At 39.1% G+C, this 26130-nt stretch overlaps 1 protein-coding gene across 1 annotated transcript in view; it reads right to left on the bottom strand.

Annotated features, from left to right (window-relative positions):
• The window catches only part of pemt (phosphatidylethanolamine N-methyltransferase), an 81242-nt gene that overhangs the window by 35830 nt on the left and 19282 nt on the right, over nt 1–26130 (bottom strand). Inside the window, exon 3 of the mRNA XM_087845303.1 lies at nt 11394–11509. Coding sequence (XP_087701429.1) covers nt 11394–11509 — 116 coding nt within the window. The remainder of the gene's footprint in view (nt 1–11393; nt 11510–26130) is intronic.

Genomic DNA, 26130 nt, shown 5'->3' with positions numbered 1-26130 from the left:
TTATTCTATTTATCCCCTTTGTATATTTTATCTATATATGTCTTTGTATTTATATATGTGTGTGTATATATATATATATATATATATATATATATATATATATATATATATATATATATATATATATATATGTGTGTGTGTATATATATATATATATATATATATATATATATATATAATATTCTTAACTCTGTAACTTCTGTCGGTGCTGTGCTTTTTGGAAAACAAATTTCCCAGAGGAACCCACCCGAGGGATGAATAAAGTTTTATCTAATCTAATCTATCTAATCTTAATGTTTCCAAGTGAATTAAATTGGTAAGTACCAGGTAGGTGCTGCTACTGAAAGGAAAGACAACAGCTATGATCTTTAATAACTAATAGTTGCTGTAAGACCATTTTGAAACAATTTTAGTCCATTTTAAGACACTCCAGCAAATTCATATTAAATGTTAAAGTTCACGATGGGACAATCCGAAAAAGACTAAACAACTATGGCTCGTTTCACCAAAAGGAAATGTTCTGCAAACCCTCTTCTTTCTAAAAAGAACAAGTCATGGATTAGGGTTGTAAAGTCTACATTACAGCAACCTGGGAGAAGTGACTGCCAATTTATTATCTGACTTTTATGTTTTGGGATCTTTTTACATTCTACAGTTCTCTGAATTTTATAAGGACTCTCACATCCAGCTGATCTGAATTGTTTCCTGGCCATGGGATTCAAAAGTAATATCTTTCCAGAATTTCAAAAGCAACACCCACACAGGTGTTGGGGCTGATGACATACATGTACATGTGTGCGTTTGTGTGTCTATATGTGCGTAAGCTTTAACACACCTGTAGCTTTTGGTCTGAATGTAGTGTGCTTCCTGCTGAGGAAAATGGCTCCCGAACCAAACTAGGTTTGCGGTTAATAAGAAAAAAACTGGGTTACGGGATCCGTGCTGTGAATCTTATGCCGTTCCTCCTTTTTCAAAAGGAAGCAGGAAGTGTAATGTGATGTCGCATTTTGCCACGTCAGACACAAAGAGCAACTGCTGGGATGTTTGTTAAGTAAGGTTGTCTGGCAGAGCATACTGCTGAGATTTGGATTGGAAAGGAGGCAGGAAAAGGGGTCAGGGGGACGGGCATATGGGCAGGGGGTTAGTGGGTCTCAGGGACTGACCACTGAACATTTTGTAATGAATGGTGACGAATCACAGCTGGTCCAAGAAATACAGAAAAACTTTCATTAAAATCAAGTTTTCCTGTACCATTTTATGCTATAGCACAGCAAAGTGTCTATTCATGTTAATATAATTGTTTCATCACAATAACGTAAATTAGCCTTATGGGTCAAAGCCATACAGCATCTCCATTAAAGCTTTCAAAATGTGAAACAGAATGTTTGACAAGAGAGAAACGCCACAGAATGAAGAGGAAGTATTTGGAGGTCAGATAAGAAGCTTCCATGTGGGAGTCACATAAAGGGTCTTTCAAAGTGAGCTGCTTAGTTTAAAAGTTTAGAAGTAAATGAAACACAAAAAACAAGGCTGGTTATTTCACATCAATTTAAGATTTAAACCTTGGAGTCTGAGCTATAGTCTAATTGAAAATGCTTGAAATCCTCTCTGATCACTCAGTGATCATATATTTTAGGTAGCTCATGCTTCCATTAGGATCCTCAGTTACGGCAACAACGGGTGCACCATCTTCCCGTTATTTCCTAGATTTCCCCTTCACGCTGCAGCACAACTGTCTCCAGAGAGATTTTTTTCTTGCTTTTTTTCCTTTCCTGCTCCTGCAGTGATGAGATGTTTGCTAGTTTTGCTTACTATTGGCAGGACTACAAGCCAGTAGCAAATGCACGGATCAGTTCACAACTTTCACGAGGAAATGCTGCTGTCTGGTCTACTCTGGTCAACTAGTTGTTGACTTCATTTAGCCAGAAAACAGCAACTAGTCTTTCTTTAATCTGTCTAAGATGAAGATCTCTTTGGGACCCCAAATACATCCTTGAAAATGTGCCAGACAACTTAAGAACTTTGAGACTGTGAAAGGTAAATGTTGTCTTTTAAGATGATTAATAAGAACTTCAAATAGAGATGTCCATTTAGACAAGAGAACTAAATTGACCAAAAGAAAAAGATACCTTGTGCATAATACGAACTCTTACTTTTGGCTCCTTCATGTATCATACATGTACCACATTTGGTTCAAGTCAGAAAAAATTGATAGACTTAGTTACAGATGGGGGCCAACATATTGTATTCAGTGGAGGCCACCTCTTGCAGATTAGCAGTCTTGACTGACAGCCACCTCTGGTCCATCGGTCATGGGCTTAAATGAGTTCTTCTTTCGAGCCTGGAGGCCTACTCTGACTCTTTAAGGAATGTGTCAACAAGCCTGAAATGCTCTGCAGGATCCTGTTTGCTCTGTGCACATTGCTTTAATTGTGCATCTTCCCTTTAGGGGATACTTCACAGAGCTCCAAAGCTTTTACAGAAAAAGCAGGATTATTGAAGCTGATGTTTTCTGTGACAAATGTCTCTACAAACATTTTCCATCAAGGCTGTTCAGTTTATGTGTTTTTACTTTAACACTCACATGTTAAAGCAACAGATATTAGCTTGTTGTACCAAAATTGTAAACACTGATAACTGTCTACTAAGTTTGAAGCTGATGATCCTCTAGCCCTCTTCATCTATCTGTTCTCTGCTGTGTGTCCACGCATCACAGATAAAATCTGCTTGTGTAGCATTTCTCTCGCTTTGATTTCTGTTGTTGCCATGATCACACAGGCAGCTGTTGCAGCAACTTGTATTACTCTCAACTGTAAATGCAACAGAAAAGAGGAGCTACTGCCCTCCATCTTTTTACTACTCCTGCTAGTCTCAGCTGCTCTGTGTTTACACTGAAACAGTCGAAAATGTGGACAGCAACTCTGTGACGCTCTGCTTATGCACTTATTTACGCATCTTGATTCAGAGTTCAGGATGATGTTGGGCAAATAATTGTCCAACATTTAAAAGAGTTCGTTGCAGACAATTTTAAGGAACAACTTGGGTATCTTGCATTGTGTAATGATGATCAATGTAGACTGTTAATGCCTGGTTTTAATATTGCATCACCCAAAAATGATCATATTACAATGCCTAAATTAAAAACAAAAAGATTCTTTACCCCCACCCAAGAAAAAAAACCTCTCAAATGGGTAAGTGTCTGTGGATTTTCTCCCTTACAAAACTACCCATTCAACTCGAGGCACAGGGAGCAACAGTGCTTTTAACACAAGCCTCTGTAGCCACTTTTACTTGCAGAAGTACAACCGAAGGTACATGAACACTTACTAAAAGTACGTCATTTAGTAAAGGACAAAATTTTGAAAGATTTAGTAACATGACTCAGGGCTGCTCCTAGAAGCCCTGACTCACAGTTCAAAGTAGCTCATGTTTGGCCACTCCAAAGTTTGTCTTCTCAGGCATGTTCAGTACAGGCTATCTCTCATTCATCAGCAAACGGAGCTGTACAGACAACCAATTCAATACCTGCTGCCAACCTTTTCCAAACATTAATCAAATTTATATACATGGATTTTTGATATATTCTTGTTACAAATTCAGAGCAATTTGTACGACTGAATGTGTAACCCTTTTATATTTAGCACTTCTAAATCTGTCATTTGCTCTCGACTCTGTGTTAATAGCAGGAAAGATAAACATAGACAGTTAATTGCAAAATTGACTTATTAAAGCTCAGAGAGGTTTATCATTAAGCCTAATCAGTGGAGAGCATCAGTGCTGTATGCTTGGCAGATAAAAATAAACTCCCTTGATACCCTGCATGCCTGTCAAACAGTTATATTTTGGTCCGACAGAGCTATAAAAAGGCGTAGCTGCCAATCAGGTCATTAGCACTGTAAGCAAGTCACCTAGGCGGACAATTTAGCAGCACAACAAAGAGGCTTTAAGGTCAATTGGTCAGTGTGTCTGTTAGCTGGGACTGAAAACAGTCAGAATGTTTTAGGTGGGTTTTTTGTTGTTTTTTCCCCAGAGGACCATTGTATCTGCTGTGGTGAGCAGAGCAGAATTGCATGTTTTTATTTGCGCTTTCCTGCAGAACACAAATCTGCTGAACTGGCCGAGCAGCAGATCAGATCACAGCTATTCCATGGTAGTCTCATAGACCAGCGGTCCCCAGCCTTTTTTGCCCTACAGACCGGTTTATGTCCGACAATATTGTCACGGACTGGCCTCACGGATAAATACAACAAAATAAAACCAGTATCAGTACCAAAAAAAGAAGATTTATTCATAACACACAGGAAAACACCCAGGGAAACCAAGTTAACGCTAAAAATTATAGAAAAAAAAAAAAATAAAAACCAAGTAAAACCAAAAAAAACATAAATTTCACACCCAAGCCTCAACTCTTGCGGCCCGCTACCAAACAACTCACGGACAGGTACCGGTCTGTGGCCTGGGGACCGCTGTCATAAACAACCAATAAGCAGTGGTTCTGCTGAAAACTAAAAAAAAATGTGTACTACTATATTGAGTATGATCATTATTTCTGAGGCCTCAAAACAGATGATCATGCTGGAACTCACAATGCCCTGGGAGGAGCGGATCGAGGAGGCCAATGAAAGGAAACGTGCAAAGTACCAGGAACTAGTGCAGGAGTGCAGGGGAAGGGGCTGAGAGACTTTCTATGAGCCCATAGAAGTGGGTTGTAGGGGCTTTGCAGGACGATCACTCTGCAGAGTCCTAGGCCGGCTGGGTGTGGCTGGAGCAGCCAAGAAGAGGGCCATCGAGGCTGTGAGCCTGGGTGAGGGTGTATGATGTTGTGAGACCCAAAACACCTGATGACCCCAGGATACATCACTGAAGATGCGTACCAGTGCATCCAGGAGATGTATCTTGTATAGTACTTCATTCATCACTCTTCATGGCATACTGAGAGACAATATGAATACAAATGTTTTTTTGGTAAGATAAAGGTTTTATATGAACAGCAGCAGAACCAGCAAATGTAAGCTTTTAGTTGAGAAATGAGGCTGTAGCATTAGTAGAAAAAGCAAGAAGGGCACTGATGTCTTCAACTCTAAAAATAGAAATGGTGCATTCAAGGTGAACAAATGGATGCATGGTTAGAACACATACCACAAAGATTAAAATGTCCTGTTTCAACTACCAGGCAGCTAGACCTTTTCTACAGGTCATGCCATCGTGCTCTCATCCAAGGAAAGATTATTTTGTCATAAACAATGAATAGTATATTATCTGACTTAGTGGGCTTGAATTGACCAGAACAATGCCCACGTGCCAAATACGTGGGTAATGAGTCACTTTGATTAATAAACAAAAACCCAACATTCATTAATGTTTATGTCTGCTCACTATCAGCTTTACTCTGTCTTTGTTACTTTGTTACTATGGTAATTAGCGCTGTGCCTAAATCAAGTTTTTCACTGGGTGAATACGTCATTCAACCTCATCTATTTTACTTGTGGTGTTTTGCTATTCTACACATTTCTGCAGCAATTTTGTTAAATTAAAGTCCCACTGATTTCCCTCACAAAGTTCATTTTGGAGCACCGGCGTGACCACTGTTGTGGTTTCATCATTGGTCAAATAATAAACTCTTCTAGAAAACAGATGGTTTTTAATGATTTTTAAAATGATTTTACTGGTTTAACAGCCATTATATAAATACCAGAATAGGTCTTTATTTTTGTGTTTAATAATATTAAAGAGTCCTGACTAGAAAAAGAAAAAACAGAACAGCAAAAAAAAAAAACAGATGTAACGAACAACACCTTTATTTAACTGAGGACCTTAATACTACATTCACACTACGAAAGTAATGGTTAGAGACTTTGCTATGGCCAAAATTAATGAAACTGTGCAGTTAACTTCGACTCCACTGTTGTTGCGACTGAAGTGGTTGGTTTGAAGATGGGAACAAGGTCATTGATCACTCAAAGTCAAACCACCTTTAGTGGATCATCAGTTTGTTAAGAAATTCCGCCAAGTTGGCAATTACATGCAATCTGTTTATGATAATACAGCGATTAACTGTGATAAATCCACAAAGATCTCAAGTCTGTTACTGTCTACATGCATAGACATTCATAATTTAACAGAAGCACATATTAACTACTTACACTCAGAGTCCGGCCAGAAGCTTAAAGATTTTAAATCAGAAATTCCTCTACATCTAGTGACATAGACACAAAATGACATTGGTGCTTGGCAACCTTGGTTGTACTTTGGTTATACTCCAATATAAAAGCAAAGGTTGACTCAAGTCCCATATTGCAGAGAGACACATCACAGACCTACAGACTGACTTGGACTGATTGCAATGTGTTCACAATCCGTCTGGGTCTATAGACAGTAATTAAATGCAAACCTTTGCCAACCTGTCTGAGAATGAGAGTGTCTAACGGAGACCGTTAATGTGAGGGAGATTACGACTGTTTGGAGACAGGTTGCCTCCAAGAAGGCTACCTGTGCAATCGCCATGCAATTGAAAGTGGTCCAGTTGGTTGGCACAGCTATTGGTAATAAGTAGAGCAGCTAAACTTGTTTGCCTTATTTTTATAATCAGGTTACACTGATTAAAGGTTAAAGACTTTTATGCTGGTAGCTGCAACCATGCAACAATGTCAAGTGCAATGATTTGTATGGGGCTATGCAAGTCCACTCCCTAACTGTTATATCCCCCAGATCTACTGCATGTTGTCTAGAGATTTGTAATTCCCAAATCCAACCTAGCATAAGACTCTAAAAGGTTTTTGTTGAAACTGCAGAAAACACTATGCAATAGACTGTATATACCCAATTATTAGAAATGTGACATTCAAGGAAGGTTTATTTCAATAATCAAGAAAATCATGCTTCAGAATTTGCAAGCAAGTACAAAAAGAGGATAAATAATTTGTCAGCAAAAAATGCTAAATAAAAAAAACATTTTCCACTTTCCAAGGATTCAGTGTTTGTCTTAGTCATTACCGTACAGGACAGACACTAAAAGCATTCCTGCTCAAATATATTTTGTTGACTTTCACATGTGCAGCGCTCATCAGAAGTGCTGCCTGCAAGCCCAACAACTGACTCACTTAAGTCCAATCAGCGACTTCATCAAATTCATTTTTGAATTGAACAAATTTGTTTTCATAAATTGTCCTGGTTCAGAATGCATATATAAAGCTACCACTTCACCTTTATTTATTTTCAAATGTTTACAGCAGAGCCCTCTGTGTGCTGCCCTCTAAACGTGCACAAAAATCAATTTTTTTGAATATTTGTCAAACTTAGACTTACTGTCTTGGATCATCAAAGAAATTTGATATTACACAGAGATAACCTGAGTAAATACAAAATGCAGTTTTTAAATCATTTATTAAGGGAACGGAAAAGGTTGTCCAAACCTACCAATGTTCTATATGAAAAACCGATTGCCCTTCAACCTAATAACTGGTTGTGCCACCCTCGGCGGAAAAATTGCAATCAGGTGTTTGGGATAACTGGCACTTCAGCTACATTGGAGATTTTTGCAATCATGAACGGCCTGTTTAAGGTAATTCTAAAGAATCTTAATTGCATTTAAGTTCACACTTTGTGCTTGAGCTTCTGTGCAGAAACTACTGGACAGACTTTCACCAGGATTTTCTGGTGGAGAGCAGAATTCATAGTTCCATCAATTATGGCAGGTCGTCCCAAAGCAGTTCCAGATCATCACACTACCAGTACTATGGTGGTGCCACAATTGTTGGTATGATGCTTTATTTTATTTTTTTATATGAAATGATGTGTTCATATTTATGATAAATGTAACGGAACTCAAACTTTCCAAAAAGTTCAACTTTGCTCTCGTCAGTCCACAGAATATTTTCCTAAAGGTTTTGGGGATCATCAAGATGTTTGGGGGGCTTTTTGGGCAAATGTGTACTCTTTTTGAACACCAGTGGTTTTCTCCTTGGACTCTCCCACGGATCCCACTTTTGCCCAGCCTCCGTCTTATTGGTGAATCATGAACTCTGACCTTAATGGAGGCAAGTGAGGTCTGGAGTTCTTTAGATGTTTTTCGGGGTTATTCTGAGACCGCCTGGATGAGTGATTGATGCGCTATTTGTGTAGTGTTGGTAGGTCGGCCATTTCTGGGAAGGTGTTTGAAGGTTTCTCTGTTTGTCGATAATGGCACTCACGGTGATTCACTGGAGTCAGAAAACCTTAGCGATAGCTTTGTAACTCTTTTGGCACTGATAGATGTAAAAGACTTTGTTTCTCGGCTATGTCTTTATATCACAGTGTGATGTGTTACTTTTTTAGATCTATTAGCCCTATTCACTTTGTCAGACAGTTTCTATGCAAGCGATTTTTTGATTCATGTTTAGCAGTAATCAGGCACAGGTGTGACTAGTGAAACTGAATTTAGCTTTCCAAAGAATTTGGCCAATCACCTTTAATTCATGATACATGAATGATGCATTTTGTACACAGGATCAGGTAGATTTGGATGGCTTGTTTCCCTTACAATGTCAAGTTTATTCCTGACAAAGAAAATAGTTAATGAGTAATTATCCATTCAGATAACAGGTGGATGTTGGGGCGTGTAGGAGTTGAAGCGAGCAGCAGCAGTGGCACATGGAGGGATATGAAACCTGCACCTTTACACAGCTACACGTACATGATGCAGTGAAGTTCAAGGTGTTTGTCTGAAAAAGCTGACAGGCTTTGTTGTATCTAGGTTTGCTGCACGAATTTACACGAACCTCACAATAAAGATTTCTAAATAAATACGCTCTAATAATTGCTTTGTCGGGGATACATTTGGTTTTAAATATAATTAGCTAAATTTACAGAATGTGTGGGCCAAACCTAAGGGTCCTTTCTAATTGTACTATTAAGTGAACATGCTAACATTTAACTTCATGGCACGCAAACTTACGGTACTATCAGTGTATATAGTTGTGAAGAGAAAAGTATTCATAGGTCAAGGTCAAGGCCAAATTTATTTATATAGCACATTTCAAACAGCCGATGCTGCACAAAGTGCTTAACAATATATAGGATTCTATATTTCTTCATTATGTGTTGCTTCAGTTAATTGCAGTTTGCAAGTGTTTATTTATGCACAACCCTCTTAAAGTGGACATGAAACAGTACATGTATTAAGGCCAATTTACACCATGGAGCCCTATGCTGAAACTGTCACAGCTTTCACTCTGTCTGTGAAGCAGGATCTAAGATATAGGTCTTTAAAGTTAGGGTCACTGGGCTGGCTGGTCGGTTGCTGCTAATAGACTTAAGTTATGTTAGCTAAGCAGTGACAGACCTGCTGACTCAGTGAAAAACAAGGACACTAAAACTAAAACACTGTTGGCTAGCTGCACTGAAATGAGAAAATTTACCCATTAGCCATAATGTTTGGGTTTGCTTTGTTTGGTTTTCATCAAACATGGATTTTCCCAAACATTTTCACTTTAACTCGTCTCTCCAAAGGACTTCCAGAAGTCTTGCCTTTTTTCCTCTGACAAGACATGGAACTTGGGATGGGTATCGAAACCTGGTTCTTGTTGAGAACCGGTTCCCACTGTTTCAATCCTTGGAATTGTTTGCCATTTTTGCAAACGATTCCCTTATCGATTCCAGTCGCCCCAAAATGACGTCACCACGTTGCGGAGTGTCATTTACCTGGCAGGAAACATGGTGGCTAAGCGGCGCAAACGCTCAAAACATTGGTTATACTTTACGAGAACGGATGACAACAGGGCAACTTGCAATACTTGCAAAGTAGATATTTTATTTAAGGGAGGAAACACTAAGAATATGCAAAAGCATTTGCTCACAAAACACGCGATGACCTTACATGAATGTCGTGTTTTTAATTCCGCTCCGGATTCGTGAATCTCAACCCAGCAGCAGCGGTAACGTTTGCACGTCCTCTCCCGTTAATGCAGCAGATAAATAATCAACTAACATTGCATATTATGTTAGCGCAATCTGCCTTATCACAAAACCTGCCATTACTGTGCATTTAGGTGACCATGATGAGAGAAACAGACAGAGTCTGGCTGGCTCAGATGCTGGCAGTTCTCACTGTAGTCTGCCAGTAGCGTCTCCTTTCAGGCCAAGATAGACGAATGTCACCAAGCAGCGACTAAGTTTGTGGTCAAAGGCTTGCACCCATTTGCCACAGCAGATGCCCCCGATTTTTGGAATGTGTTTAATTGTAGGCAGGGACATTACTGGATATTCTTGTGTAATTGCTACAGAATAATTTATGTTATAGTTTGTTATTGCTACAGAAGAATATTTATTTTATTATTTTACATTTACAATTTTCTTCCTGGGGACCCTGTGACACCCCATTGAAGAGCCGTAGGCTGTGGATCTCTTAAGATCTCACTGTTGGGTTTGTAAGGCCATGTTACTCCTAAATTTCTATCTTGTTCAAAGAGAAGACATAAAACAAAGTTCTAAGCTGATCGACCTTAGTGTTCTCCTTTTTTAAAAAAAGAATTGATAAAGAATCGAATCGTTAAACAGAATCGAAAATGGAATCTGAATCGTGAAAATCTTATCAATACCCATCCCTACATGGAACCACAGCTTCCTATTCAGTATCCTTGTTTGGAGCCTTATATGACTACATCCAAATTTATTACAGCATTTAATCACCTAGTTCACATTTTCTCTTCTTGTGAATGAATGAGTGAGTGAATAAATTGCTTTGTCCCACAGCTATATTTAGCTACTCAGAATGCACCGTGAGTTGATAAAAAATTCTCTTCATAAGCACAAGAGTAAACTGGCAAGACAATTTATCGCTGACGGCTAAAGAACCAAATGGGACAGGCAAAAAAAAAAAAAAAAAAAAAAAAAGACAATTTATCGCTTTGGACCAGCCTGTTCCCAAAATGTTTGTTGCCCAGCAACAGACATCACACAGATCCTTTGAGAGAGGGAAAAAAGGCTTGTTGTTGCATTGACATGCAGTCTGTGTGTGGTTTTGTTGAGAATCCATTGTCATCATTTTGACCCACAGGGGGAGGTGTGGGTGTATGGATACCATATAGGAAGTGGTATATGGCAAGCGTGGGGTGATACTGCCACATACAGAACTGTGGGCACAGATAAAGAGCAAGGAGGAAGGAAAAAGGAGCTGTGGAGAAAGCAGAAAAAGAAGGCACAGAGGTGGGACGAAACAGAAGAAGAAACAGAAACAAAGAGTGTAAAAGGGGACAAATTCATGCAATGATGTCCAGTGACCACTGGACTGGTGAAGGCCTGTCATCCAATGTTATGAGAACCAAGGCTTTCTTTCAATCAAAGGTGACGTACAAATTTAAAATTGTTGGACTGGATGATAAACCATATTTTGTTATGGTTAAAAGTGTGTTCCTCACCTGTGGCTGCGGTAAATGTTTAGCAGTATAATGACGAAGCCCAAGCAGCAACAGGCCAGGTAGGGGCTACCAAAGAGCCCAGAGAGTCTTCGTGTACGATGCTCCCATCTCGCCACCTGACAACAGGAAGACAATGACAACGGTATTTACCATAAATATCCAATTAAACCGCATTAAAAAACTGAAAGTTAATGATTGTTTGTCACACTATGTCAGTCTAAAAAACCCTCAAAGCTCAACTTTTTAAACTCAAGTTTGGCAGAGCTCCAGCATTGCTATGTGGAGCGAGGACAACCTTACAGAAAGAAAATCATTTCTGCAGCACTCCACCAATCAGGCCTGTATGGTAGAGTGGCCAGAGAGAAGCTATTCTAGTAAAGTAAAAGACACATTAAAGCCCATTTGGAGTTTACTAGAAGGCACCTGAAGGATTCATCTGTATTCATGAGTAGATCGAACAGGAGGTCCTGAAGCCACTGAAGCCAGTTTTTTGCAGTCCCAGGTCAGTGAGGGAATGGGTTACACCAGTTTTACCAAGCAAGCATACTTTATAGTCCATCTACAAGCAACATTCAACCAAGAAAATAAGCTCCATGCAAAATCCTGTTCATTATATGCCTGAAACATCTAGGTCATTATCACAACAGTTTTGTTTTGTTTGTTTTTGTTTGTTTTTTACAGTATTATGTATGCAACAACAAGACGTGCACATGAAAACATTGGTTTTACTGGCCATGAAAAATCAGAATGCTCTTGACAAAATACTGAAAATGGTCTGCTGGTCAATTTGCATATACTTTTGTGAAGTCTCAAAAGTGCTGCCTTTATCCGCATTTTAATGAAGTTTTCAAAAATGAATAAGATTTTCACTGGAAGTGACAAGGATGGACAGGATAAGAATATCAGACGGACAGTTCAGGTTGAGCTGTTTGGAGACAAAGTTAGAGAGGTGAAGCTGAGACGGTCTGGACATGTAGAGAGGAAGAATAGTGGCTATACTAGACAACGGATGCTGGAGATGGAGCCGTCAGGCAGGAGGAAAAGAAGGCCACAGAGAGGGTCATTGATGTTGTGAAAGAGGACATGTAGAGGGTTGGTGTGACATAAGAGGATGCAAGGGATGGGCGAGACAGAGGCAGATTGTTATGGCCCTAGCAGGGCCTCCTCCTGAAAGTGCCTGTGGGGGCGTGTGTGCCACCTTTCCCTTTTGTGCAGCTGACTCTCATCAGTAATCAAGGAGACTTAAGCCCAGGGAAAGGTTGTGTGTGTTTGTGGTGTTTGCAGCTAGTGAGCTGTTTTTTGTGGTTTGTATCTAGTAAGCTGCTCTCTTTTTGACTTATTTTGTACTTTATTGACCAACGCTTGAGTTTTGTTTGTTCCTTTAAATGGCGATAGCGGCTTGTCCGTCTCTTTTAGTTGGTATTAATAGAAACTTTAATAAAACTCTTTAATTTAACCCTTTTGCCTCCTTGCCTCCTTTTTCTGACCCGGACACTTTTTGTTACTTCCCCCTCACCGCCTAGACCCCTCAGGGGAACATAACACAGATACACTGCTGTGTCAATTGCTAAAGAGCAGCCAAAAGAAGCCAAAAGAAAAAAAATAAAACAGGATGCTTTGGCTACCACAGCAGTTTCTCGTATAGAGACAGAGAGATCTTGTTTGCTTTTGGTATCTGGCTTTGAGCCTTAAATAGCTAAATATTATGACTTTTGTCTATAGTTTTGAAATACTGTGCCCGTGATAGAGACAGAAGAGTGCTGTTTGTTTGCACATGTTGTTCTGCCCTGAAGCGATTATTTGTTCAAGTTTATTTGTTCACCTCTGAAACAGCTGGTGCATTTCCACACAGCTGTATTCTCTTGCTGGCTATTGACAAGTGTTTATTTTTTTTAAGCTCTTTATATAGTACCGTGCATATCCAGCAGGGAGTGACGCCATAGAATCTTATCTAACTGGTCACAGTTGCATTGTCCAAAATGCACTTCTCTCCCAAAAAAAGAGAATGGAAAATAGTCACATCCTACCCATTTATGCAGCACAAAAGGCGTTAAACCCATCTGTCCATATGGTGAACCTTTCAGTGGCATTAGCAACTCAAAGTGCTGTTTATGAAATGACTGAAAAACTTAAAATTACCACCTGACAGTGGGCTAAGGAAATGCATAGATGACTGTAAAAAAAACCCAAAACAACAAAAATGAATCCCACAGGCACAAATGTTACCATGGCAACAGCTTTTCTATGTTCAGGAGCGGCAAGGTAGGAAAAAAGAGGAGGAATATAAATATAAAGGTGAGGTGAAACAAATGTTAAGAAGTGGTAACGAGTCCTTTATGGAGTGCAGCAATCCCCAGGTATAAATTGCATTGTTAATGGGTTAGCGCTACCTGCTCAAGAGCAATCAGAAGCAGCTGAGAAAGCATGCTTAAGCATGCTGAGAAAACCTGGCAGCTCTCTTTGCATTTTTAGAATAGATGAAAAGCTTAAATCAAAGAATTAATCCCCCTTTCTCTGCAGCTCATGTCGTCTGTTTTGTTTTTTAAATCCCAGCCTTCAGCAAGCCTTATGCTGACATTTCCTTTTTCATTCCTTCATTTTTCTTCTGCCTCCTAACAGAGTTAGTGCAGAGAGCTACAGTGGAGGGAATAAATAATAATTAGGTCTGCAGATAGCAGGTTTGTGTTGAAATGATGACGCAATGCATTTTACAAACACATCAACATATTCTTTTACCAGCATTTTCACAATGGTTCTTTTTGAGACTCAAAGTAAGTGGCACTGATCTAAAAAAAATAAAATAAAATAAAGGCAGGATGTGTGCTCAATACAAAAATAAGAAAACCTTCTTTTATATGCTGGTGAGAGCGCCCCATCAGCTTCACAATTCCTTGTATCACATAATAAACTGACTCATTCTAGCACCTCAATTTTGGGATGAATAACCTATAAAAGAGGTCATCTTCTGCTTTACTGCCAGTGTCATATACTTGCTCAAATGTCATCCTGAATTGGTCACTAGAGAAAAGATTTCCTGACCAGTTGGCCAAAAACACCTTGCAAATTTTCTAGGGTCACTCATGGGCTGCATGAACATACAGCACTTATTTACACTATGCCCAGCTTTCTGTGCATTGTGCTTCTGGCATGCTAGAGGGTCTCTTATTTGATAGTTGTTGGCAACCCTACCTACACCACTACACCAGCCCCTACTAGACTGTGCTAAACTATCAGTGGAAACACAAACAGAAAATGCTGTGCTATATGGGCAGATCCTAAAAGATTCCAGCTAAATGTAGCTAACGAATAAAGCTTAATATGATGTTGCTCCAACTTTGGATGTTGAAAATGTATTTAACAATGTGTGTATGCCAAAAAAGTTGAATATACAGATATAAACGAGAAGTAATTACACCTGTTGATAAAATTGCCAACAACTATTTGGTCAATTAATAATAAATTAGCTTCTGCGCTAGCACTCATTCTCCTGAATCTAGTCTTTCAGTCATTCAGGCAGGTTTCCATGTACATCTAATGTTACGTAAGCATATCTGCCCTCCCTACATGTGTCCATTATATCTCTATTATAGGTTTTTCCGGAGTTGACAGAAAATCATAGGAAAACGTCATGACAACCTGGTAATGCCAGAACTAGGTGATGTCAAAAATAAGAGAGGAAACATTATGTAACCATTCAAGTGTCCCTGATAAAACTACAGTTTAAGCTCCAACTGAATATAAATGAAATGTAAAGAGATGGGTTCAAAAGAGGTACAGAGTGTACTCGCCTAAGAGAGGAGGACATTTTGTGACCAGTCAAATTCTTAGCCATTGATATTAAGAGTTTTATTACTTTCTGCTAAATATACCAGATGACTCAGGCTAATCCATGTTATTATACTTTATACATTAATGTGAAAAAGAATGGATACCCTCTTTAAATATTGAGGTTTTATATACTAGGGCATCACTTTTTTTAAAAAATGATCAAAAGCTTATTCAATAGGAAAGATTCAATTCATGACAGTACAATTAGAAAAAGACTGAACAAGTATGGCTTGTTTGTCAGGAGGACAAAAAAACTTCACAAACAATGTCTTTTGGACAGATAAGACCAAAGTGGTCATGACTGCCCATAATACACAATACAGCATATCAGCACAAACACCTCAAACCAACTGTCAAGCACGTTGGTGGAGGTATAATAATTTGGACTTATTTTGCAGCCACAGTAACATGAACTCCTTTGTCTACCTAAAACACTGTGCAGTCCAATGTGAAGCCATCTGTCCAATAGGTAAAGCAACAATGATCCATGCACATTATCAAAGAAAGGTCTAAATAGCTCACAAAAAAGAACGATGTGTTGCAAAACCCAAATCAAATGGTGTGGCATAAACAAATGCCTGCGAACCAACTTTATACAGAAGAGTGACCACAAATTTTTCCGCAACCATGTGAGAGGCTGATAAAGTCATTGGTCCTAAAGGTGTTTCTCCAAGCCAATAAATCCTGCTCTGCTTCTGCAATGTGTCTCATGCTGTTGAATAAATAATGACACAATATCATGTGTTGTTCATTTGAGGTCATGTTTATCTGATTACGACCAGATGATGTTTTTACTTCTTGATAAGTAAAACCTTTCACATGGCAGCACTTTTTACAAACCATTTCAAAAGAGTTTGTCTAACAGAAAAACAAGAAAACGCAACACAGTCAAGAAACACAGATAGATGCACGACAATGAAATAAGATTTCGGAAAAATGAATAAATAAAAGGATGAGGCAAAAAATGCTGGCAGTGTCCAGTGGTACCCCTCAGCCTCATAGTAGTTACACATATGGTATCAATTTCAAAATCCTAGGTGACTCCCTTCGAGTTATCGCACTGACAAGAGTTTCAGAAAACATGACTTCCGACCTTTGACCTTGATGCCAAGGTGACTCAGATTCTATCTCGTCCAAGATTTTAAGTAGATGCATCTATGGCATGGGTAGGCAACTCCAGGCCTCGAGTGCCGGTGTCCTGCAGGTTTTAGATCCCACCCTGGGTTAACACACCTGATCAAATGATTAGTTCATTACCAGGCCTCTGGAGAACTTCAAAACTTCAAGACAGGAGTCATTTAGTCATTTAGCCCTTTAAATCAGCTGTGATGGATCATGGACACATCTAAAACCTCCAGGACACCGGCACTCGAGGCCTGGAGTTGCCTACCCCCGATCTATGGTATCAATTTGAAAGTCCTACTTCAGTCGTTCTAAACTTATCACATTCAAACTTGGCCTGCAGGGTAACGACAAAATCCCATTTGCGTTTACAGCTGAGTACAAAAAAAACTTTAAACCATCTTATAAAGACATGTTGGGTTTTTTGGGGGTTGGGTTGGGTTCTACTGTGTCTTTCCCTCTACATTGACCTAAAAAATATAAAGTAAACTTTAACAAGGAAAAAGTAACTACTGGCACAAGGACGATAAAACACTATAGATGAAATTGCACTGAATGCACTGCTGTTTGGATGTTACAATGCACCAACTACACATTCACCCCAGGGAGCAGACTTCAAACAAGTAACAGCAGTGACTAATTGACCACGGTTTCTCTCGCTGTCCATGTCAAAAGAGAATAATCATGACTTTCACTGGAAAAAATAAAATGACGACTTTGTATAAAAAAACAACAAAAAACCCCCCTCACAAAAAACCACAGTCTCATGGCAGTTTGTGCAATAGTCTCTACTTTTAGTCTACTGTTTTTGAACACCAATTTTCCACGTCTTTTGTTTCCCTAAACACAAGTTTTCATTGATACGATTCACGTCCATGTACATAAAAATCTATCACTATAAAGGGCTAAAATTTCTACTTTTGTGGCTTAGAGGGATTGACAGTGGAGCAAATCCTTTTGCTAGACACATGGATTGTATACTTCATATGTATTATTTAAGTTTTAGTTATTTAATTTAATAAATATTAGGTCTTTATTTAAAATTATTTGGTTATTTTAGGTTAGGACTATAAATTATCTACTGTATCTACTGTAACTATCATGAAAAAAAAAAAAGATTAGCTTAGCTAGTATTAGTAATCTCAAACCCAACAAACATACCTCCATAATCCATGTTAGCAGGCCATTTATGTTAGTACACTCTCTTCTGATCAGGCAGTGGGCCTCTTTGCCTCGTTCAGCCTGATTTGCAACCATCCACTGGGTGATGGCGTATGCTAAAAATATTCAGGTGTTCTGTATGCAGACTACTGATGTTGCTATCAAATCATTAATCAAGCGGTGAAACTAACAGCAGGCACAGATGAGGAGAGTACAGGCAGTGGCGCCACATTGGGAGAACTAGCAGCTCTTCAGCACAAATTCAATCAAGGCTTAGGTAACAGGCTACACCTGCATCCCTATCAGCCCACTTAAATCTGAGATACAGGCACTTGATTGGACTTCAAGTCAGGACAACAGATAGATGGAACCATGTCTAAGGAGGTAAAATGGGAAAACATAGTTAAAAGTAGCCCCAACTGATTATTACCTCAAGACACCCTCTGCAACATAGTAACAACAGAACTCCAAGCAGAGTCTACGGCATGCATGGAGGTTATAATTTTCACACCCTGCAGACAGAATGTCACCTTGAACTTTAGCCTCATAAGAAGGTGAAATTTTTTTGCATTTGTGTGTCTGTGTGTGTTGTACACTGTATTAAAAGACATGCAATGGAGAACAACCTGCACACAGACTCAGCCAAGTACATTAATGCATGGATGTGTGCCGTCCTGGAGTAATGAGGAGAAAGAGAACAAGAACATGGACAGAACACAAGGATACACACAAACTGGTGAATATTTGATTAATTGTCTGCCAGGACAGAATACACAAAGCAAACTAAACTTACACATACGGACAGATTCCTGGAGTCCTGTAAGATTGAGATAAGACTGAACATAGTTTGAATCACTTATAATGTTATTGTGTGTAATCATTTATTGCCCCCAGCAGATGAATAACAAAAAAAACAATGCAAACAAATGATGCCTTTTTGCAACAGGCTGCTATCAACAAATTGATCAAAGATACACTTTAAAAACACAGTCTCTGATTAGTGGTTAGATACAATGCTACTTTGGTTAAGTATGAATGCATTGCACTGAGGAAGATATTGAAAAGTCTTGAAAGAAAACCTCCTTCGCTCAGTTAGGACATTAAACATGAATCACAGGTAGGTTGTCCATCCAGATTAAGTTCATGCAGTTGGCCTAGCTGGTCTCTGGACTTTAAGTCAACAGAAAATCTACTGAGAGAGCTGAAACTTCAGATATCTGTAAAAATTCCCATTGAGAAGTATGGAAACTTGGTGACCAGCTACAAGAAATGTCTGACAGATGTGCTTACCAACAAGTTATTCCACCAAGCTGTAAATCAAAGACTTATTTCTGTCACAAGAATCTACATTAATTTAGGTAACAAACAAACAAACAAACAAACAAACAAAACGTCTATTAAAAATTACAGGCCGCTTTGTAAATGGTAAAAATCATAAATTCACCAGGGGTCAAATACTTTTACCCCACTGTCTATCTAAGTAGGTTCAAACACCTCTACAGTAATTATATGTTGCTCTAATCTTTTAGTAGGTGAGACTATTAATTTGTGGCTAATTATTCTATTTATTTTAGAGGACAGAAAATAGTAACAGTAACAATGAAGGATACTTTTTGTACTAGTTTAAAGTCTAATGAGATCACGCCACAGGCGCAAGAGGACGACTATTATATCACCCCAGTAATGTCACCAAAAAGGATTCAGCTGATATGCTTAAAGGCTTTGTAAACACAGACTTGAATGCACGCAGATGGGAAGACTAAAGGCCTAAATGCTCTCCTTGTATTACTTTGGTCCCGGTCATAACGATTAAAATAAGAGAACAAAAAGACGTAAAAACTGCTTGCTGCTTCAAAGCTGATGATGTACCCAGTTTGTTATCGTCACAGTTACATCACACTGCCCTCCAGGTGCAAAAACATTTTACACTGTGACCTTTAATACTCCGTCTTTATCCATTTTTGTTGGTGTTTGTTAAGTTCAGGACACACAAATAACGCAATGTGATCGACAAAGACTTTTTTTTTTTTTTTTTTTTACAATTAATGACCTATGAAATCAGAACAGGAACTTTTCTGACAGTCCTTTCATCAACAGTATCGTATCCCGAAAATGTATTGTCATATAACTTTTGTTTTTGCTTATTAAATGAACAACAACAACAAAAAAACAACACAAATTTGAAGAATAGTTGCCTGATATAATTCATACATTTTTCTACATTTTTATATAGACTTTTTAGTAACCATTCATTACTAAACTGTTCGTCCTATACGCTTCTACAGCTATAACTTAAATACCACAATGCCAATCGCAAGGCAATAAAATGGATTTTCTAAAGGTATACACCAAAGAAAGAAAAAAAACCTACACTGGTTAGGATGAAGTTTAACAGGGGTATTCGAAAACCTGATGATGTTTTAAGGTAATATCAGCATTGGTAATATGAAAATCCCAAATAACGGCATATGCATTATTTTCACAGATGATTGGTGCTGACATCAGCATTATTAACACAGAAATCTAGTGTAGTATATTAATGATTTTGTGTCATTGTTCTGTTCTATTGATGTTTTAAAGAGTTCAAAGAAAGAAAGTGCCCATGTCTCCCAATCACTAATATATTCCTTTAATGTTGGGAGATGATCCAATGGAAACTAAAGTTTTTTCCTAATTTGTGTGACCCTGACCTCGAAGCATTACATAACTAAAATGTTATTATGTTTATCCATATGATGGAGCAGGATTGGCTGAAATCTTTGGCTTCTATAAGCTATAAAAACTTGAGATTTTAAGATATATTCGTGCAGTGTGTGATTTTGGAAACGTTATGTCTTTAATGTGACATCACAGGACGATGGATTAAAAAAATAACAAGTGTGGCATACAGCTCAGCCCATGCCCTTTTACATGATATATTACCCGATATGGTTTCCTTCAAATTTATGTTAGGGTCAACTTTTACCTTGGGCCCTAACAATGAAGATCAACTTCAAAGGATTAGCCAACCTAGGTAGTCTTAAAGGCCTGGTATATTTTTGTGAAGTTTGAAGACCTTGCGGACAATATAAAGTTTTAACTGATTGTCACGTTTGGTGTGACTTTGACCTGATTTTTACTAAAATGATTTTCACTTCGAGCTCGAGGAGACTGCTAATAAACAGACAGACAGACAAATGGAACTGATTAAACACTCCCATAATGACAAAAATTTAACTCTAAGCAGGAAACTTTGCTCCAGTCCTTCTGTGTAAAAAACTAAGTGTATGGATGCCCGTGATTCAGTGACTTGTTGAACCACATTTAGCACCATTAACTTAACAAACACCATTTGTGACAAGCCTTAGCCGTTGGACAGATTACCGTGCATTTTACTCTGAAATAATTTGGTATACAGAGAAATTCATGGTCAACTAAGTAACTGCAAGTTGCCCAAGCCCTGTCAGTTGGTATGAGATGTTTATGCTGATATGCTGTGATTGGTTTTTGCCAAACATGACACTATGCATTATGGCCAAACATCTCCACTTTGGACCTGCTGTCCAATGGACATCAAATTCCAGAATTTGTGTAATTTGTTTAAATGCAACTTTGCAAACTCAGACATGCTTTTTCTGTTTGTTTGTCCCCCCCCCCCTCTTAATTCCTATAGAGCCAGCAAGTTTGTACTTATTTGAAAAAGAAAGTTCTCAAATTTTTGTGTATATATATCTTAAAGACTTTGTTCAAAAACTACGATGTTTGGGGCTGATGTTTTAGGCCAATTTGAAATGCCAGCATCAGTTTCTTTTAACTATAGCAAATCAAACAGCATATCAGACTTTTAATGTGACAACCAGAAGAAAACATCAACAATCTCGAAACTGTTTCCATTGTGCCCACTGGTGTGACTCACCAAAACACGCAGACATTAGCCTACGCTGTGTAGGTACATCTGAGGTCATGTCTGGCTGTCACTTGGTGTTCGCTCGCTCTGTGGTATAGTATCGCTTCCTGTTCCTGCTCAAACACAGTGGTGTTTCTGAGTAGCTTATTTGCTTAGCAGTTTAATTAACAACTTTTAAATACATTCTTTTTTTTCACAGTATAATCTTCACGTGCTTCATCCGAAGCACACTTTCTGTGTACTCACTACCTAATTTATAGCCAAAGTATTCACTCACTGTCTCTGTACTGTTTCGCTAGCTTAGCTCGTAGCCGACCCGTTAGCACCATGGCTACTTCACCTGTTCCTTCTGCACTTTCTTGCTCATTGTGTCAGATGTTTAGTTACTCCTCGGCCTCCTTTAGCAGTAATGATATCTGTAACAAATGTAGCATATTTGCAGCTCTGGAGGCCAGGATTACTGATCTGGAGACTCGGCTTTGCACCCTTCTCTCACCCTTAGCTAGCCAGGCCCCTGTAGCTGGTGCAGCCGAAGATAGCGTAGGCCCCGCTAGCTGTTCCCCGGCAAATCCCAAGCAGCTGCGGAAAGAAGGCGGCTGGGTAACGGTGAGGAGGAAGCATAGTCCTAAACAGAAGCCCCAGGTACACCACCAACCCGTTCATGTGTCTAACCGTTTTTCCCCACTCGGTGACACACCCGCTGGGGGTCAAACTCTGGTAATTGGTGATTCTGTTCTCAGACATGTGAAGCTAAAGACACCAGCAACCATAGTCAATTGTCTTCCAGGGGCCAGAGCAGGCGACATTGAAGGAAATTTAAAACTGCTGGCTAAGGGTAAACGTAAATTCAGTAAAATCATAATTCACGTCGGCAGTAATGACACCCGGTTACGCCAATCGGAGGTCACTAAAATCAATATTGAATCGGTGTGTAACTTTGCCAAAACAATGTCGGACTCCGTAGTTTTCTCTGGTCCCCTCCCCAATCAGACCAGGAGTGACATGTTTAGCCGCATGTTCTCCTTAAATTGCTGGCTGTCTGAGTGGTGTCCCAGAAATGATGTGGGCTTCACAGATAATTGGCAAACCTTCTGGAGGAAACCTGGTCTTGTTAGGAGAGATGGCATCCATCCCACTTTGGATGGAGCAGCTCTCATTTCTAGAAATATCGACAAATTTATTAAACCCCTCAAAACATGACTATCCAGAGTTGGGACCAGGAAGCAGAGTTGCAGTCTTACACGCCTCTCTGCAGCTTCTCTCCTCCTGCTACCCCCCCAAAAACCCATCTCCATAGAGACTGTGTCTGCTTCCAAAAAGACAAAAAACAAACTAAAAACCAGCAACAAACAACTTAAACATTTACAAAGAAAGAACAATACAGTATCCACATCTGAACCAAAGAGTAAAACAGTGAAATGTGGATTATTAAATATTAGGTCTCTCTCCTCCAAGTCTCTGTTAGTACATGACTTAATAATTGATCAACAAATTGATTTACTCTGCCTTACAGAAACCTGGTTGCAGCAGGATGATTATGTTAGTTTAAATGAATCAACACCCCCGAGTCATTCTAACTACCAGAAATCTCGAAGCACAGGTCGAGGGGGCGGTTTGGCAGCAATTTTTCACACCAGTCTATTAATTAATGAAAGACCAAGACAGACTTTTAATTCATTTGAAAGCCTGATGCTTAACATTGTCCACCCCAGCTGTGAAATTCAGAAACCAGTCTTACTTGTTATCATCTATCGTCCACCTGGGCCTTACACAGAGTTTCTGTCTGATTTCTCAGACTTTATATCTAATTTAGTTCTGAGCTCAGATAAAATAATTATTGTGGGTGATTTTAACATCCATGTTGATGCTAAAAATGACAGCCTCAACATGGCATTTAATCTGTTGTTAGACTCAATTGGTTTCTCTCAAAATGTAAAAGAACCCACCCACCACTTTAATCACACTCTAGATCTTGTTTTAACATATGGCATAGAAACTGAACATTTAACAGTGTTTCCTGAAAACCCTCTCCTGTCTGATCATTTCCTGATAACATTTACATTTACAATAATTGATTACGCAGCAGTGGAGAGTGGACTTTATCAAAGTAGATGTCTTTCTGAAAGCGCTGTAACTAAGTTTAAGAATATAATCCAGCCACTGTTATCATCGTCAATGCCCTGTACCAACACAGAGCAGAGCAGCTATCTGAACGCTACCCCAACAGAGGTCGATTATCTTGTTAATAATTTCACCTCCTCACTACGTACGACTCTGGATACTGTAGCTCCGGTGAAAACTAAGGTCTCTAATCAGAAGTACCTGACCCCGTGGTATAATTCTCAAACACGTACCCTAAAGCAGATGACTCGTAATCTGGAGAGGAAATGGCGTGTCACAAATTTAGAGGATCATCATTTAGCCTGGAGAAATAGTTTGTTGCTTTATAAGAAAGCCCTCCGCAAAGCCAGAACAGCTTACTACTCATCACTGATTGAAGAAAATAAGAACAACCCCAGGTTTCTCTTCAGCACTGTAGCCAGGCTGACAAAAAGTCAGAGCTCTTTTGAGCCAACCATCCCTTTAACGTTAACTAGTGATGACTTCATGAACTTCTTCACAAATAAAATTTTTATCATTAGAGAAAAAATTACCAATAATCATCCCACAGATGTAATATTATCTACAGCTACTCTTAGTTCCATTGATGTTAAGTTAGACTCTTTTTCTCCAATCGATCTTTCTGAGTTAACTTCAATAATTACTTCCTCCAAACCATCAACGTGTCTTTTAGACCCCATTCCTACAAAACTGCTCAAAGAAGTCCTGCCATTGATTAATTCTTCGATCTTATATATGATCAACCTATCTCTAATAATCGGCTATGTACCACAGGCCTTCAAGGTGGCTGCAGTTAAACCTTTACTCAAAAAGCCATCTCTAGACCCAGCAGTCTTAGCTAATTATAGGCCAATCTCCAACCTTCCTTTCATATCAAAAATCCTTGAAAGAGTAGTTGTCAAACAGCTAACAGATCATCTGCAGAGGAATGGTTTATTTGAAGAGTTTCAGTCAGGTTTCAGAGTTCATCACAGCACAGAAACAGCTTTAGTGAAGGTTACAAATGATCTTCTTATGGCCTCTGACAGTGGACTCATCTCTGTGCTTGTCCTTCTTGACCTTAGTGCAGCATTCGATACTGTTGACCATAATATCCTGTTAGAGCGATTAGAACATGCTGTAGGTATTACAGGTATTGCACTGCAGTGGTTTGTATCATATCTATCTAATAGACTCCAATTTGTGCATGTAAATGGAGAGTCCTCTTCACACACTAAGGTTAATTATGGAGTTCCACAGGGTTCAGTGCTAGGACCAATTCTGTTTACATTATACATGCTTCCCCTAGGCAGCATCATTAGAAGACATAGCATACATTTTCACTGCTATGCAGATGACACCCAGCTCTATCTGTCCATAAAGCCAGATAACACACACCAATTAGTTAAACTGCAGGAATGTCTTAAAGACATAAAGACTTGGATGGCCACTAACTTTCTGCTTCTTAACTCAGATAAAACTGAGGTCATTGTACTCGGCGCTGAAAAGCTTAGAAATATGGTATCTAACCAGATTCTTACTCTGGATGGCATTACCTTGGCCTCCAGTAACACTGTGAGGAACCTTGGAGTCATTTTTGACCAGGATATGTCCTTCAACGCACATATTAAACAAATATGTAAGACTGCGTTCTTCCATTTGCGCAACATCTCTAAAATTAGAAATATCCTGTCTCAGAGTGATGCTGAAAAACTAGTTCATGCATTTATTACTTCCAGGCTGGACTACTGCAATTCATTATTATCAGGATGTCCAAAAAACTCACTGAAAAGCCTTCAGCTAATCCAAAATGCTGCAGCAAGAGTACTGACAGGGACTAGAAAGAGAGAGCATATTTCTCCTGTTTTGGCTTCCCTTCATTGGCTTCCTGTTAAATCCAGAATTGAATTCAAAATCCTGCTCCTCACATACAAGGTCTTAAATAATCAGGCCCCATCTTATCTTAATGACCTTGTAGTACCATATTACCCTATTAGAGCACTTCGCTCCCACTCTGCAGGCCTACTTGTTGTTCCTAGAGTATTTAAAAGTAGAATGGGAGGGAGAGCCTTCAGTTTTCAGGCCCCTCTTCTGTGGAACCAGCTTCCAGTTTGGATTCGGGAGACAGACACTATCTCTACTTTTAAAATTAGGCTTAAAACTTTCCTTTTTGCTAAAGCATATAGTTAGGGCTGGACCAGGTGACCCTGAATCCTCCCTTAGTTATGCTGCAATAGATGTAGGCTGCCGGGGGATTCCCATGATGCATTGAGCTTTTCCTTTCCAGTCACCTTTCTCACTCACTATGTGTTAACAGACCTCTCTGTATTGAATCTGTTATTAATCTCTGTCTCTCTTCCACAGCATGTCTTTATCCTGTCTTCCTTCTCTCACCCCAACCGGTCGCAGCAGATGGCCGCCCCTCCCTGAGCCTGGTTCTGCCGGAGGTTTCTTCCTGTTTAAAGGGAGTTTTTCCTTCCCACTGTCGCCAAAGTGCTTGCTCATAGGGGGTCATATGATTGTTGGGCTTTTTCTCTGTATCTATGAAGCGCCTTGAGGCGACATTTGTTGTGATTTGGCGCTATATAAATAAAATTGAATTGAATTGAATTGTATGTCAATCTTGCAATCAGTGTAATT

The sequence above is a fragment of the Neolamprologus brichardi genome, chromosome 8 (genome assembly GCF_056152115.1).
Source record: "Neolamprologus brichardi isolate AB-2024 chromosome 8, ASM5615211v1, whole genome shotgun sequence".
Classification (NCBI taxonomy): domain Eukaryota; kingdom Metazoa; phylum Chordata; class Actinopteri; order Cichliformes; family Cichlidae; genus Neolamprologus; species Neolamprologus brichardi.
Note: the sequence above shows the minus strand (reverse complement) of the source record. Positions and strands in the feature narration are given on the sequence as shown.